The sequence below is a fragment of the Mustela nigripes genome, chromosome 17 (assembly GCF_022355385.1).
Source record: "Mustela nigripes isolate SB6536 chromosome 17, MUSNIG.SB6536, whole genome shotgun sequence".
Classification (NCBI taxonomy): Eukaryota; Metazoa; Chordata; class Mammalia; order Carnivora; family Mustelidae; genus Mustela; species Mustela nigripes.
In genome coordinates, this window is record NC_081573.1 from 15,839,994 (window position 1) to 15,854,373 (window position 14,380).

A 14,380-nucleotide genomic window follows, 5' to 3' on the forward strand; every position below is an offset into this window, starting at 1 on the left:
ACGTTTCTATAAAATACGAGGTTATCCAAAAAACCTACAACCATGGGTTCTATCACCAACATTGCATGGATCTGGGATGGGGTCTGCATTTTTGACAAGTTTCTTCAAACCATACTTGGGGCTCCACTTCCTGACCTCATCACTGCCTGTTCACTACACTGAGCATTATTACTGCTTTATATTGCAAATGGGTCTCTCTTTTTTTTTTAATTTTTTAAAAAGATTTTATTTATTCATTTGACAGAGAGATCACAAGTAGGCAGAGAGGGAGGCAGAGAGAGAGGAGGAAGCAGGCCTCCCACCGAGCAGAGAGCCCGATGCAGGGCTCGACCACAGGACCCTGAGATCATGACCTGAGCCGAAGGCAGAGGCTCTAACCCACTGAGCCACCCAGGTGCCCCACAAATGGGTCTCTTTACTGAAGTTCCCCAAAATTCCTGGAACTTCTCGTTTGAGAAATAAATACACATTTTTATGAGTGTATAAGTAAATACAAAACGTGATATCGGTGTACAATAGATTTACTCACCTTTCTCAGTCAGAGGATCTTCACAGATACCAAAGCCTAGATCTGACTTGTGTTAGGGCCTTCAGTCACACTGCAGGGCCCTAATCCACAAGTCTTTCCCCTCAAGCAGGGCATATACAGTACAAACCAGAGATGATTTTCCATTTTGAACAAGAAGATGAAGTATGGGTGGAGGAAGAAATGCCAAGAAGCTCCTATTCAGGTGAGAACCAGCCAGCCAGGAGTAAATGCCATCAGTAACCACAAATCCATGAAGAGATGGGTAGCAGTTTTAAAAATACATATTATTTGGGATGCCTGGGTGGCTTAGTTGGTTAAAGCCTCTGCCTTCGGCTCAAGTCATGAATCCAGAGGCCTGGGATCGAGCCCTGCATTGGGCTCTCTGCTCAGCAGAGAGCCTGCTTCCCCTTCTCTCTCTATGCCTGCCTCTCTGCCTACTTGTGATCTCTGTCTAATAAATAAATAAAATCTTTTTAAAAATACAAATTATTTGACTTTTTATGTTTTCAATTGAAAATATGTAAATATTTTTTGATTGGAGACAAGTACCTTTTTTTTAAAGATTATTTTTTATTTATTTGACAGATGGAGATCACAAGTAGGCAGAGAGGCAGGCAGGGAGAGGAGGGGAAGCAGCCTCCCTGCTGAGCAGAAAGCCAGATGCGGGGCTTGATCCCAGGACCCTAAGATCATGACCTGAGCCGTAAGGCAGAGGCTTAACCCTCTGAGCCACCCAGGTGCTCCGAGACAAATACCTTTCTTATAAGAGCATTAAATGCTCAGGCTCCTTACATGCTTATGAATCAGCCTTACCATCTTATTTGTTCCTCATTAAAATTTTTGACAGGTGTTCACTCCATATTTGATGTGTGTGTGTGTGTGTGTGTTAAGCTCTACACCCAACACATGGCTTGAATTCATGACCCTGAGATCAAGAGTCGTGTATTCTCCCAACTGAGCTAACTAGGTGCCCCTGTTCATTTCATACTTGTAAAAGTTATATTTTTAACTTTTTGATAATTATGCTTTAAAAGCGCTAACACATTTGTAGTTCATGGAATTTAATCCAGTGTTTTAGTAACACTTAATTTCCTCACTAAGGAGAGGGCCTTCTATATGTTCCTTTTACCACTGAAACAAAAATGAAAAACCCAAGGTCAAGAGGACAAAAACCAACAGCCCAACATTTCTCTACTTTACAGAGCTTTTTGGTCTTCCCATCACTGCCTGAGAGTGTGTCCAGGTGCACTGTGCATCCTTCGACAAAATCCCTGCTCACTTTTGTCATCTCATTTTTTGGTCCCAGGTGTCAAGGATGAGAATGATGGGATTCTCCCTTGGCAAGTATCTCCAAGAGAAAAACCCTACCGTGTGGGGGTTTCTCAGTGTGGCCAAGACTTCAGACAGCTCAGAAACCACCTACTTCACCAGCAAACCCATACAGGAGAGAAGCCCTTGCCATATAATGGGCGTGGAATAGCCTTCAGTGTAAGGACAGCCGACCTTAACCTTCCCAGGCTCCTATCCAGAGAAAAGCCCTACCAGTACACGGAGCGTTCCAGAGTCTTCAACTCATGATCCACTCTGAGAAGGCACAGGAAGGACCACGTGGGAAAGAAACCTCACACATGTGAGGAATGCGGGAAGGACTTCAGCTGCAACTCTAACCTGTCCATCCACCCACGAGTCCACATGGGTGAGAAGCCCGATATGTGTCAAGTGTGCAGGAAGGACTTAAGCTGTAGCTCCAACCTCTCGAACCACCAGCGTGTCCACATGGGCGAGAAGCCCTTCAGATGCCGTGACTGTGGCAAGGACTCCATCTGCGTGGCAGCCCCGCAGATCCACCAGAACGTCCGCCCAGGAAGGAAGCCCCATGCTTGCGAGGTATGTGACTGGGGCTTGACTTCACGCTCTGCACTGGCGTGACACTGGCAGGACCATGCAGGAGACAAAGCCTATGTGTGTGACACATGTGGCCAAGGTTTCAGCCAGAGGGTCAACCCAGCGCATCCATACTGGGGAGAGACCATTCCGGTGTGAGGCCTGTGGGAAGCAGTTTGGCCGGAGCAAGGACCTGGGCCTCCACCAGAGGGTCCACACCAGAAAGCGGCTTTATAGGTGTGGGGCTTGTGGGAGGGGCTTCAGGCACCGCTTATCCCTCAAGAGACACCAGGGGGTGCACACAGGGGAGAGGCCCTATCCCTGTGCCATGTGTGAGAAAGTGTTCAGTCAGAGCTGGGGGGAGTATCAGGCTGTGTCTGCTGAGATGCAGGGCCTGGGTCAGGCTTAACAGTATAGGGCACTTATTTCTGTTTGTGTGGGAAAGACATCATAAGTGTGCAGCTAAGTAGATTTTCATGAAGCCAACACACCCATGTTGGAGCTCCTGGCTAGAGAAACAGAACATTTCCAGCTTTTCTTGGAGAACGTCTGCGTGCTCCCTTCGGCTTGCCACTCCACAAAGGAAATCACTCTCCTGACTTCTAAAATGTATATTAGTTTTGTAAGTTCTAGAATATCATGTAAGTGGAATTACACAGCATGTTGTCTTTTATGCAGGACCTCATTCACTCAGTGTTTGCAGGAATCACCCATGTCCTTGTATGTACACCAGAGATCACCCATTTAGCATTCCATACAACACAACTCAACACAACTGCCTTTTGTCCGTTTGCTTGCTGAGGGACATTTACATTTGGATTGTTTCCAGGTTTCAGCTGTTGCTGTGAACATCTGGGTACACACATATTTTGTGTCGACGTACTTTAATTCCTTTTGGGCATAAACCTAGGAGGAGAATTGATGGGTATTCTAAGACTTTTTAAAAAACTGAGTTTATTGAAGTCCTAAAACACATGATGAAATTTTACTCTATGTCAATATACAGAAAATAATTATGCAATTTTACAATATTATACATTGGATTTTTACATGTACCTGGAAATTTTCAAACAAATATAGAAATAGAACAGTGTAAGCAAATTCCTGTCCCCATCATCTAGCTACTCGTGATGAATTGTCTCCTTTATTCTACCCTCCTCCCTTACATACACAATCCTGGAGTATTTTATTTTATTTAAGATTTTATTTATTTATTTGAGAGAGAGACAGTGAGAGAGAACATGAGCAAGGAGAAGGTCAGAGGGAGAAGACTCCCCATGGAGCTGGGAGCCCAATGTGGGACTCGATCCCGGGACTCCAGGATCATGACCTGAGGTCGTCCAACCAACTGAGCCACCCAGGCGCCCAATCCTGGAGTATTTTAAAGCAAATCCTAGACTATGATATTGTTTCATCGCTAAATACTCTAGTATATATCTTCAAAAAATAAATATTCATTTAAAACGTTTTTTCAAGGAATCACCCTTTGCTTTAAACTTTCTTTTTAAGATTTATTTATTTATTTGGCAGACAGAGATCACAAGTAGGCAGAGAGGCAGGCAGAGAGAAAGGGGGAAGCAGGCTCCCTGCTGAGCAGAGAGCCCGACGTGGGGCTTGACCTGAGAACCCTGAGATCATGACCTGAGCTGAAGGCAAGAGGCTTTCACCCACTGAACATCCAGGTGCCCCTAAACTTTTTTTTTGTAATTGAGGTAAAGTTCAGGTAACATAAACTTTACTATTTAACCTTTCCAAGAGCACAGCTGAGTAGTTTTGAGTAAATTTACAAGGTTGTCTAACCACTACCACTATCTCCTTCCAGGGCCTTTTCACCAGGCCAAAAAGAAAGCCCCTTCCCATTAGGCAGTCACTCCCCATTCTTCCCTCCTGCCTACCTCTGGCAACCACTAACTTGCTTTCTGTCCCTGTGAACTTTTCTGGACATTCGACATAAATGGAATCATGCAGCATGTGGCCTTTTATGGCTGCTTTCACTTCCCATAATATTTCCACGGTTTATCCATGTTATAGCAGGTGTCACTGCTACATTGCTTCTTACAGCTGAACAATATTGTATTGTATGGATATAGCACAGATTTTATCTATTCTTCAGTTGATGGACATTTGAGTTGTTTCCAGTTCAGAGCTATTATGAAAAATGTTACCATGAACATTCATGTACAAGGTTTTCATTGAGTATATGCTTTTGATTCTCTTGGATGTATATGGAGGAGTGGAATTGGTGGATCATATGGTCATTCCATCTTTCACTTTTCGAGGAGCTGCCAAATTGTTTCCCATAGTGGTTATACCATCTTACTTTGCCACTAGCAATGTATGGGGGTTCCAGTTTTTCCACATTTTCAACAGCAGTTGTCATTCCCTGTCCTCCCCCTGCCTTAAAAAAAAAATCCTAGTCCCATTGGTAGCTGTGAAGTGGTATCTTGTGGTTTTGATTTACGTTTCTGTAACTACTAATGATGTTGAGTTTCTTCTCCTGTGTTTATTGGCCATTTGTATATTTTCTTTAGAGAAATGTCTCTTCAAGTCCTTTGTCCATTTTATTATTTTTTTTAAAGATTTTATTTATTTATTTGACAGATCACAAGTAGTCAGAGAGGCAGGCAGGGGAGGGCGGCGGGGGAAGCAGGCTCCCCGCTGAGCAGAGAACCTGATGTGGGGCTCGATCCCAGGACCCTGGGATCATGACCTAAGCCAAGGGCAGAGGCTTTAACCAACTGAGCCACCCAGCTGCCCCTCTTTGTCCATGTTAAAACTGGATTATCTTTTTGTTGTTGAATTGTAAAAATTATTTATATGTTGCTGTCATTTGCAAATATGGTCTCCCATTCTGTGTGTTTTATTTTCACTCTCTTGGTGATGTCCTTTGATGCACAAGTTTTTAATTTTTTAAAATTTTATTTTATTTACAAGTTTTTAATGTTGATGAAGTCTAATTTATTTGCTTTTTTCTTGATATTTGTGCTTTTGATGTTCTATTTTAAGAAATGGTTACATAATAGGGGCACCTGGGTGGCTCAGTGGGTTAAAGCCTCTGCATTCAGCTCAGGTCATGATCCCAGGGTCCTGGGATCGAGCCCCACATCAGGCTCTCTGCTCAGCAGGGAGTCTGCTTTCTCCTCTCTCTCTCTCTCTGCCTGCCTCTCTGCCTACTTGTGATTTCTGTCTGTCAATAAATAAATAAAATCTAAAAAAAAAAAAAAGAAATGGTTACGTAATAGAAAGTCACAACATTTTATACTTATATTTACTTTTAAGAGTTTCATAGTTTTAGCTCTTACATTTAAGTCCTTGGCCCATTTTTAATTAGTTCTGTATATGGTGTAAGGTGGGGTTCCAAATTCATCCCTTCACAAGTTGATACCCAGTTGTCTCAGTACCATTTGTTGAAAATGTTATTCTTTTCCCACTGAAGTCTTGCATACTTTTTGAAAATCGATTGACCTTAGATGTATGGGTTTATCTCTAGCTTCCCAGTTCAGTTTCATTGATACGTGTTTAGCCTTTGTCAGTACCATACTGGTTTGATTCTGCAGTATTGTAGTAAGTTTTGAAAACAAGAAATGCGAGTCTTGTAATTTTCTTCTTCTTCTTCTTCTTTTTTTTAAGATTTTATTTATTTGTCAGAGAGAGAGAGGGAGAAAGAGCAAGCACAGGCAGACAGAATGGCAGGCAGAGGCAGAGGGAGAAGCAGGCTCCCTGCCAAGCGAGGAGCCTGATGTGGAACTCGATCCCAGAATGCCAGGATCATGACCCGAGCCGAAGGCAGCTGCTTAACCAACCGAGCCACCCAGGTGTCCCTGCAATTTTCTTCTTTTTCAAGATAATTTTGGCCATTGTGACTCATTAGTAATACCATATAAATTTTAGGATCAGCTTGTCTGTTTCTGGAAAAAAAAAAAAAAGCCATTGGGATTTTGATAGGGATTGCATTGGATCTGCAGTGGCTTTGGGAAATATTGCCATCTTAACAACATTAAGGCTTAGAATTCATGAACACAGGGTGTCTTTCAATTTATTTAAGTCTTCTTTAATTTCTTTCAACAGTGTTTTATATTTTGCAGTATACAAGAATATTATTCTTTTTTAAAAAATTTATTTATTTATTTGACAGAGATCACAAGTAGGCAGAGAGGCAGGCAGAGAGAGAGGGGGAAGCAGGCTCCCTGCTGAGCAGAGGCCCGATGTGGGGCTCGATCCCAGGACCCTGAGATCATGACCTGAGCCGAAGGCAGAGGGTTTAACCCACTGAGCCACCCAGGTGCCCCAAGAATCTTATTCTTGTTTTAAATTTCATTTTGGGATTGTTCATTACTAATATGTAGAAATACAACTGACTTTTGAACATTGATTTTGTATCCTGGAACTTTGCTGAGCTCATTTATAATTTCTAATAATTTTTAGTGGATTGTTTAGAGTTTACTATATACAAGATCATATTATCTGTGAAGAGAAGTAGTTTTGCTTTTTTTCTTTCCAATTTGGATGACTTTTACTTCTTTTTCTTGCCCACTTGCCTTGGCTAGAACTTCCAGTATAATGTTTAAGAGAAGTGGCAAGAGGAGACATCCTTGTCTTTCTTGTTCCTTGTCTTAGAGGAAAAAGCTTTCGCTATTAATTTTCACAGATGCCCTTTTTTCTTTGTTCTATTAATATATTTCATTCATGGATTTTCCCATGTTGAACCAGCCTTACGTTCCTGGGATACATCCCACTTGGTCATGGTGCACAAGTTTTTTGCATGCAGCTTAATTCAATTTGCTAGTATTTTATTGAGGATTCTTGGCATTTCTATTCATAAAGAATGTTGGTCTGTAGTTTTCCATGATGTATTTATCTGGTTTTGATATTGGGGTAATACTGGCCTTATAGAATTAATTTGGAAGTATTCCCTTCTTTTTAATTTTTTTGGAAGAGTTTCAGAAATATTGGTGATAATTCTTTAAATGTTTTGGTAGAATTCACCAGTGAAGCCATATGATTCTTTTATTTGTTAGAGGTTTTCTTAGTCAATTTGGGGTGCTATAGTAAAATAACCATAGATGTGGCCTAAACAACAAACATTTATTTTTCATAGTTCTGAAGCTGGGGAGTCCAAGGTCAAAGTGCCACCAGATTCAGCATCTGTTGAGGGCCTTCTTTCTGATTTGCAGACAGTTGCCTCCTTGCTGTATCTTCATATGGAAGAGGGAGAGTCACATAGAGAGCACACTCTCTGGTTTCCTCTTACAAGGGTACTAGTCCTGTTGTTGGAACTCTGCCCTCATGACTTCATCTAAGCCTAGTTATCTCTCAAAGACTCCAACTTGAAATACCTTCATGTGGGGGATTAGGACTTGAACATATGAATTTTGAGAGAGACAAAAACATTCATTCCATAACAGAATGTACTGGCTTTCTGATTCAATTTCCTCATTTGCCATGAAAAGACTGTTACATACTCCTTTTGAATAGGTTATGGTAGTTTTTGTGTTTCTAGGAACTTGTCAGCTTCATCTGAGTCATCTGATTTGTTTATAAAATTGTTCATAATGTTCTCTTATAATTTTTTCATTTCTGCAAGTTTAATAGTAATGTCCCAACTTTCATTCCAGATACTAGTAACTTGAATCACCTATTTTTCTTAGTCTATCTAATGGTTTATCAGTTCTGTCAATCTTTTCAAGGAACCAATTTTTTATTTTATTGATTCTCTCTTGTTTTTCTATTTCTTGTTTTATGTATATCCTTTCTAATATTTATCATTTCTTTCCTTCTGCTTACTTTGTGTTTATTTGCTCTTCTTTTTCTAGTTTCTTAAGGTAGAAAGTCAAGTTATTGATTTGAGATCTTTCTTGTTTTTAATGTAGCCATTTATAGCTGTGAATTTTCCTCTGAGTACTGCATTAGCAGAAGCCTTGAAGTTTTGATGTGTTTATGTTTTCATTCATCTCAAAGTATTGTCTGAATTCTGTTGTGATTTTTTTTTTCATTGATCCACTGGTTGTTTCAAACTGTGTTTAATTTTCATGTAGTTGTGAGTAGTCAGATTTCCTTCTCTACTGATCTCTAATTTCATTCCATCTGGTCAGGGAAGATACGTTATATGGTTTCAGTGCTTATAAATTTACTGAGGAGTGTGTGTGTGTGTGTGTGTGTGTGTGTGTGTCTGTCTGTCTGTCTGTCTGTCTTAGCATGTGGTCTGTCCTAAAGAATGTTCCATGACACTTGAGAATAATGTTTGTTCTGACGTTAGGTGAAGTGTTTTACATATGTCTGTTAGTTCTAGTTGGTTTATAGCCTTGTTCAAGTCCTATGTTTCCTTGTTGATCTGTGTGTGTCTTTTAATAAATATGGGGCTTGAGGTCTTCAACTATTATTGTTGAATTGTCTATTTCTTCATTCAATCCTATTGGGTTTTGCTTTGTATATTATATGGCTCTATTGTTAGCTGCATATATATTTTTGATTGTTGTGCCTTCTGAAGACTGACACTTTAATTAATATATAATTCATTGTCTCTTTAACCTTTTCTCATTTAAAGTCTACTTTTCTATGCTATTATAGCCATCTCAGATCTCTTTGAGTTACCAACTGCCTAAATGTAATTGTCCATTGTTTCACTTTGAAACTATATGTGTCTTTGGGTCTAAAGTGAGTCTCTTGGTGTGGGTGCCTGGGTGGCTCAGATGGTTAAGCATCTGCCTTTGGCTTAGATCATGATCTCTGGGTCCTAGAATTGAGCCCCGTATCAGGCTCCCTGATCAGCAGGGAGTCTGCTTCTCCCTCTCCCTCTACCTTTCCCCCAACTTGCCCTTGCTTGCTCTTTCTCTCTTTCAAGTGAATAAATAACATTTTTAAAAATAAATAAATAGGGGGTGCCTGGGTGGCTCAGTGGGTTGAGCCGCTGCCTTCAGCTCAGGTCATGATCTCAGAGTCCTGGGATCGGGTCCCGCATCGGGCTCTCTGCTCAGCAGAGAGCCTGCTTCCCTCTCTCTCTGCCTGCCTCTCCATCTACTTGTGATTTCTCTCTGTCAAATAAATAAATAAAATGTTTAAAAAATAAATAAATAAATAAATAGGGATGCCTGGATGGCTTAGTAGACTAAAGCCTCTGCCTTTAGCCCAGGTCATGGTCTTACAGTCCTGGGATGGAGCCCTGCATCAGGCTCTCTGCTCAGCAGGGAGCCTGCTTCCCCTCCTCTCACTCTGCCTGCTGCTCTGCCTACTTGTGATCTCTGTCTGTCAAATAAATAAATAAAATCTTTAAAAATAAATAAATAAAGTGAGTCTCTTTTAGACAGCATGTAGTTAGATCATTTAAAAAATCCATCCTGCCAATATCTGCCTTTTTGTTGGAAAGTTTAATCCACTTACAATTAAATACTGGAACGCCTGGGTGGCTCAGTCAGTTGAGTGACCAACTGTTGATCTTGGCTCAGTTCAAGATTTCAGTCCTGAGTTCAGCCCCGCTTTGGGCTCTGCACTGGGCATGGAGCCTACTTAAGAAATAAATAAGGGCACCTGGGTGACTCAATCAGTTAAGCTTTTGCCTTCAGCTCAGGTCATGATCCCAGGGTCCTGTGATGGAGCCAAACATTGGACTTCCTGCTCAGCGGGGAGCCTGCTTCTCCTTCTGCCTTTCCCCCATGCTCATGCTTGCTCTCTCATGCTCTCTGTCTCTCAAATAAATTAAAAATATTTCAAAAATTAATTAATTACTGGGGCACCTGGGTGCAGTGTGTTAAGCATCTGACTCTTGGTGTTGGCTCAGGTCATGCTCTCAGAGTCATGGGGTCAAGCCCTGGTTCAGGGTCTGTGCTCAGCATGGAGTCTACTTGAGATTTTCTCTCCTTCTCCCTCTGCCCCTCCAGCTTGTGCGTTCTCTCTCTCAAATAAATCTTTAAAAATAAATAAATAAAATAAATAAGTACTGATAAAGGATTTCTGCCATTATGCTATTTGTTTTTTATGTTATACATATTTTGTTCTCAAGTTTATTACTGCCTTTTACTTTGATTTTTTTTTTTTGAGTGTACCATTCTGATTCCCTCTTTATTTCTTTCTCTATGTACTTTTAACTTATTTTCTTATTGGTTATAAGGGGGATTACAGCTGACATCTTTTTTTTAAAGTTTTTATTTTAATTCCAGTTAGTTAACATACAGTGTTATATTAGTTTCAGATATATAATATAGTGATCCAACACTTCCATTCATTACCTAGTGCTCATCACAACAATTGTACTCCTTAATACCCATCACCTATTTGACCCTTACCCCTACCCCTCTCCCCTCTGGGAACCTACAGTTTGTTCTCTATAATTAAGAGTCTGTTTCTTGATTTCTCTCTCTCTCTCTTTTTCCCTCCCTCTCTCTTGTCCTTATGCTCATTTGAGTCTTAAATGACACATATGAGTGAAATCATATGGTATTTGTTTTTCTTTGACTGACTTATTTCACTTAGCATTATACTCCATAGCTCCATCCATGTTGTTGCATATGGCAGGATTTCATTCTCTTTCGTGACTGAATAATAAGCTATTGTATATATGCACCCCAACTTCTTTATCCATTCATCAATCAATGGACACTTGGGCTGCTTCTCTTGTAAATAATGCTGCTATAAACAAAGGGATACATGTGTCCCTTTGAATTAGTGTTTTTATATTCTTTGGGAAAATACCCAATAGTGTGGTTGCTGGGTCATAGGGTAGTTCTATTTTTTTTTTTTTTTTAGGATTTTATTTATTCATTTGAGAGAGAGAAAGCATGAGTAGGGGGGAGGGGCAGAGGAAGAAGCAGACTTCTTCCAAGCAGGGAGACCGGAGGAGGGGCTCAATCCCAGGACCCTGGGATCATGACCTGAGCCAAAGGCAGCTGCTTAACCAACCAACTGAGCCACCCAGGTGCTAGGGTAGTTCCATTTTTAATTTTTTGAGGAACCTCCATATTGTTTTCCATAGTGGCTGTAATAGTTTGCATTCCAACCAACAGTTCTCCATTCTTGCCAACGCTGTTTCTTGTGTTGTTGATTTTAGCCATTCCAACAGGTGTGAGGTGATCTCCCATTGTAATTTTGATTGCATTTCCCTGATGATGAGTGATGATGAACATCTTTTCCCATGTCTTTTGGTGAATTGTATGTCTTCTTTGGAGAAATAACTGTCCTTCAGCCCATTTTTTAATTGGTTATTTGTGTTTTGGCTGTTGAGTTGTAGAAGTTCTTCATATATTTTGGATATTAACCTTTTATTGGATATATCATTTGCAAATATCTTCTCCCATTCCATAGGTTCCCTTTTACTTTTGTTGATTGTGTTCTTCACTCCACAGAAGCTTTTTATTTTGGTGGTGTCTCAGTAGTTTATTTTTGCTTTTTGTTTCTCTTCCCTCAGAGGACCTATCTAGAAAAAGTTGCTATAGCCAATGTCAGAGAAATTAATGCTTGTGCTTTCTTCTAGGATTTTAATGGTTTCAGATGTCACATTTAGGTCTTTAACCCACTTCAGATTTACTTCTGTATATGGTATAAGAAAGTGGTCCAGTGTCATTCTTGTGCATGTTGCTGTACAGTTTTCCCAGCACCATTTGTTGAAGAGACTGTCTTTTTCCCAGTTGATAGTCTTTCCTGCTTTATTAAAGATTAATTGGCCATATAATTGTAATATGTTCCCCTCTAAACTTACCTTGTTCAGAGTTTTTATCATGAATGGATGTTGTACTTTGTCAAATGCTTTTTTCTGCATCTATTGAAATGATTATATTGTTCTTACTCTTTCTTTTTTTTAATATGATGTATCATGTTGATTGATTTGTGAATATTGAAACACTCTTCCAGGAACAAATCCCACTTGATTGTGGTAAATAATTTTTTAATGTATTTTGTTGATTTGGTTTGCTAGTATTTTGTTGAAGATTTTTGCATCTATGTTTATCAGAGATATTGTCCTGTAATTCTATGTGTGTGTGGTGTCCTTATCTCTTTTTAATATCAGAGTAATGCTTCCTTCATAAGATTAATTTGGAAGTTTTCCTTCCTTATCTATTGTTTGGAATAGTTTGAGAAGTATAGGTATTAACTCTTCTTTAAATCTTTGTTAGAATTCACCTGCAAAGCCATTTGGCCTTGGACTTTTGTTTGTTGGGATTTATTTGATTACTGATTCAATTTTTTTACTGGCTTTTGGTCAGTTCACATTTTTTATTTCTCCCTGCTTCAGTTTTGGTAATTTATGTTTCTAGGAATTTATCCATTTCCTCTAGGTCGTCCAGTTTGTTGGCACATAATTTTTCATAATATTCTCTTATGCTTGTGTGTATTTCTGTGGTGTTGGTTATTTCTCCTCTGCCATTTGTGATTTTATTTTAATCCATTGTCTTTTTCTTTTCTTGATAAGTCTGGATAGAGGTTTATCAATTTTACTGATTTTTTTCAATAAGTCAGCTCCTCTTTTCATTAATATGTTCTATCCTTTTAATTCTATATCATTTATTTCTGCTCTAATCTTTATTATTTCCTTCCTTCTGCTGGTTTAGGTTTTGTTTGTTGTTCTCTTTATAACTTCTTCAGGTGTAAGGTTAGGTTGTTTATTGGAGATTTTTTCTTGCTTCTTGAGATAGACCTGTATTGGTATAAACTTTTCTTTTAGAACTGCTTTTGCTGTATCCCAAAGGTTTTGGACTGTTGTGGTTTCATTTTCATTTGTTTCTATGTGCTTTTAAATTTCTTTTCTGATTTTCTGGTTGACTCATTTGTTGTATAGTAGCAGGTTATTTAATATCTCTTTCTACACACACACAAACACACAACTCACTCACACACTTATACACTTTCCAGGGGCACCTGGGTGGCTCAGTTGGTAATTGTCTGCCTTCAGCACAGGTCATGATATAAGGGTCTTGGGATTGAATCTCGCATCAGGATCCATGCTCTGAAGAAGCCTGCTTTTCCCTCTCCCACCCACCATCCCTGCTTGTGTTCCCTCTCTCCCTGTGTCTCTGTCAAATAAACAAATAAGATCTTAAAAAAGAAAAAAAAACGCTCTTTTGAGGTTTTTTTTTTATCAGATTTGGACTGAGATCTCTGGAGATTTGAAATAAGATCTCACAGGATATGGACTGAGATCTCAGGAGATTTGGACTGAGATCACCTGACTTCCTTGAGTTCTTAGAATATCTGAAATGAGTTCTCATGAGATTTCAACCCAAATCTCTTGAGAATTGCTGGAATTCTCAGGAGATTTGCACTGAGATCTCTTGAGATTTGAAATAAGTTCTCACGAGATTTGGACTGAGATTGTGTGATTTCCCTGATTTCTCACAATATTTGAAATGAGTTGTCATAAGATTTGTGTAGAGGGGCGCCTGGGTGGCTCAGTGGGTTAATGCCTCTGCCTTCAGCTCAGGTCGTGATCTCAGGGTCCTGGGATCGAGCCCCGCATCGGGTTCTCTGCTCAGTGGGGAGCCTGCTTCCTCCTCTCTCTCTGCCTGCCTCTCTGCCTACTTGGATCTCTGTCTGTCAAATAAATAAATAAATAAAATCTTTAGAAAAAAAAAAGATTTGTGTAGAAATCTCCTGAGAATTGCCCGAGTTCTTAGGAGATTTAGACTGAGATCTCTCGAGATTTGGAATAAATTCATAGGATATTTGGAATGAGTTTTCACAGTATTTGGGTAAAAATCTTATGAGAACTGCCTGAGTTCTCACAAGATTTGGACTGAAATCTCAAACCTCCTTCCAGCGTTTCGCACTGCAGCTGACCACTCCAGTGGCGGGAGCCTACATTTCCATTTCTCCCAGGGTCTCACAATGCAGCTTAGCACTGCTTCCAGTGACACAATTCTACACTGCCATGCCATCAAGCAGGTCTCATAATTCAGCTTTCCACCACTGGAGGCAGTGTTGAGCTCCAGTGCAAAAGATGCTGAAAGGGGGCAGTTCAGCTTGCCACCAAGGGAGGCAGTG

General features: G+C 40.0%; 1 protein-coding gene across 1 annotated transcript in view; it reads left to right on the forward strand.

Moving 5' to 3' along the window:
- Positions 1 to 14,380, forward strand: part of LOC132005614 (gastrula zinc finger protein XlCGF7.1-like) — a 35,067-nt gene that overhangs the window by 13,056 nt on the left and 7,631 nt on the right. The window contains 1 exon segment of the mRNA XM_059382972.1: positions 1,836 to 2,416. Coding sequence (XP_059238955.1) covers positions 1,836 to 2,416 — 581 coding nt within the window.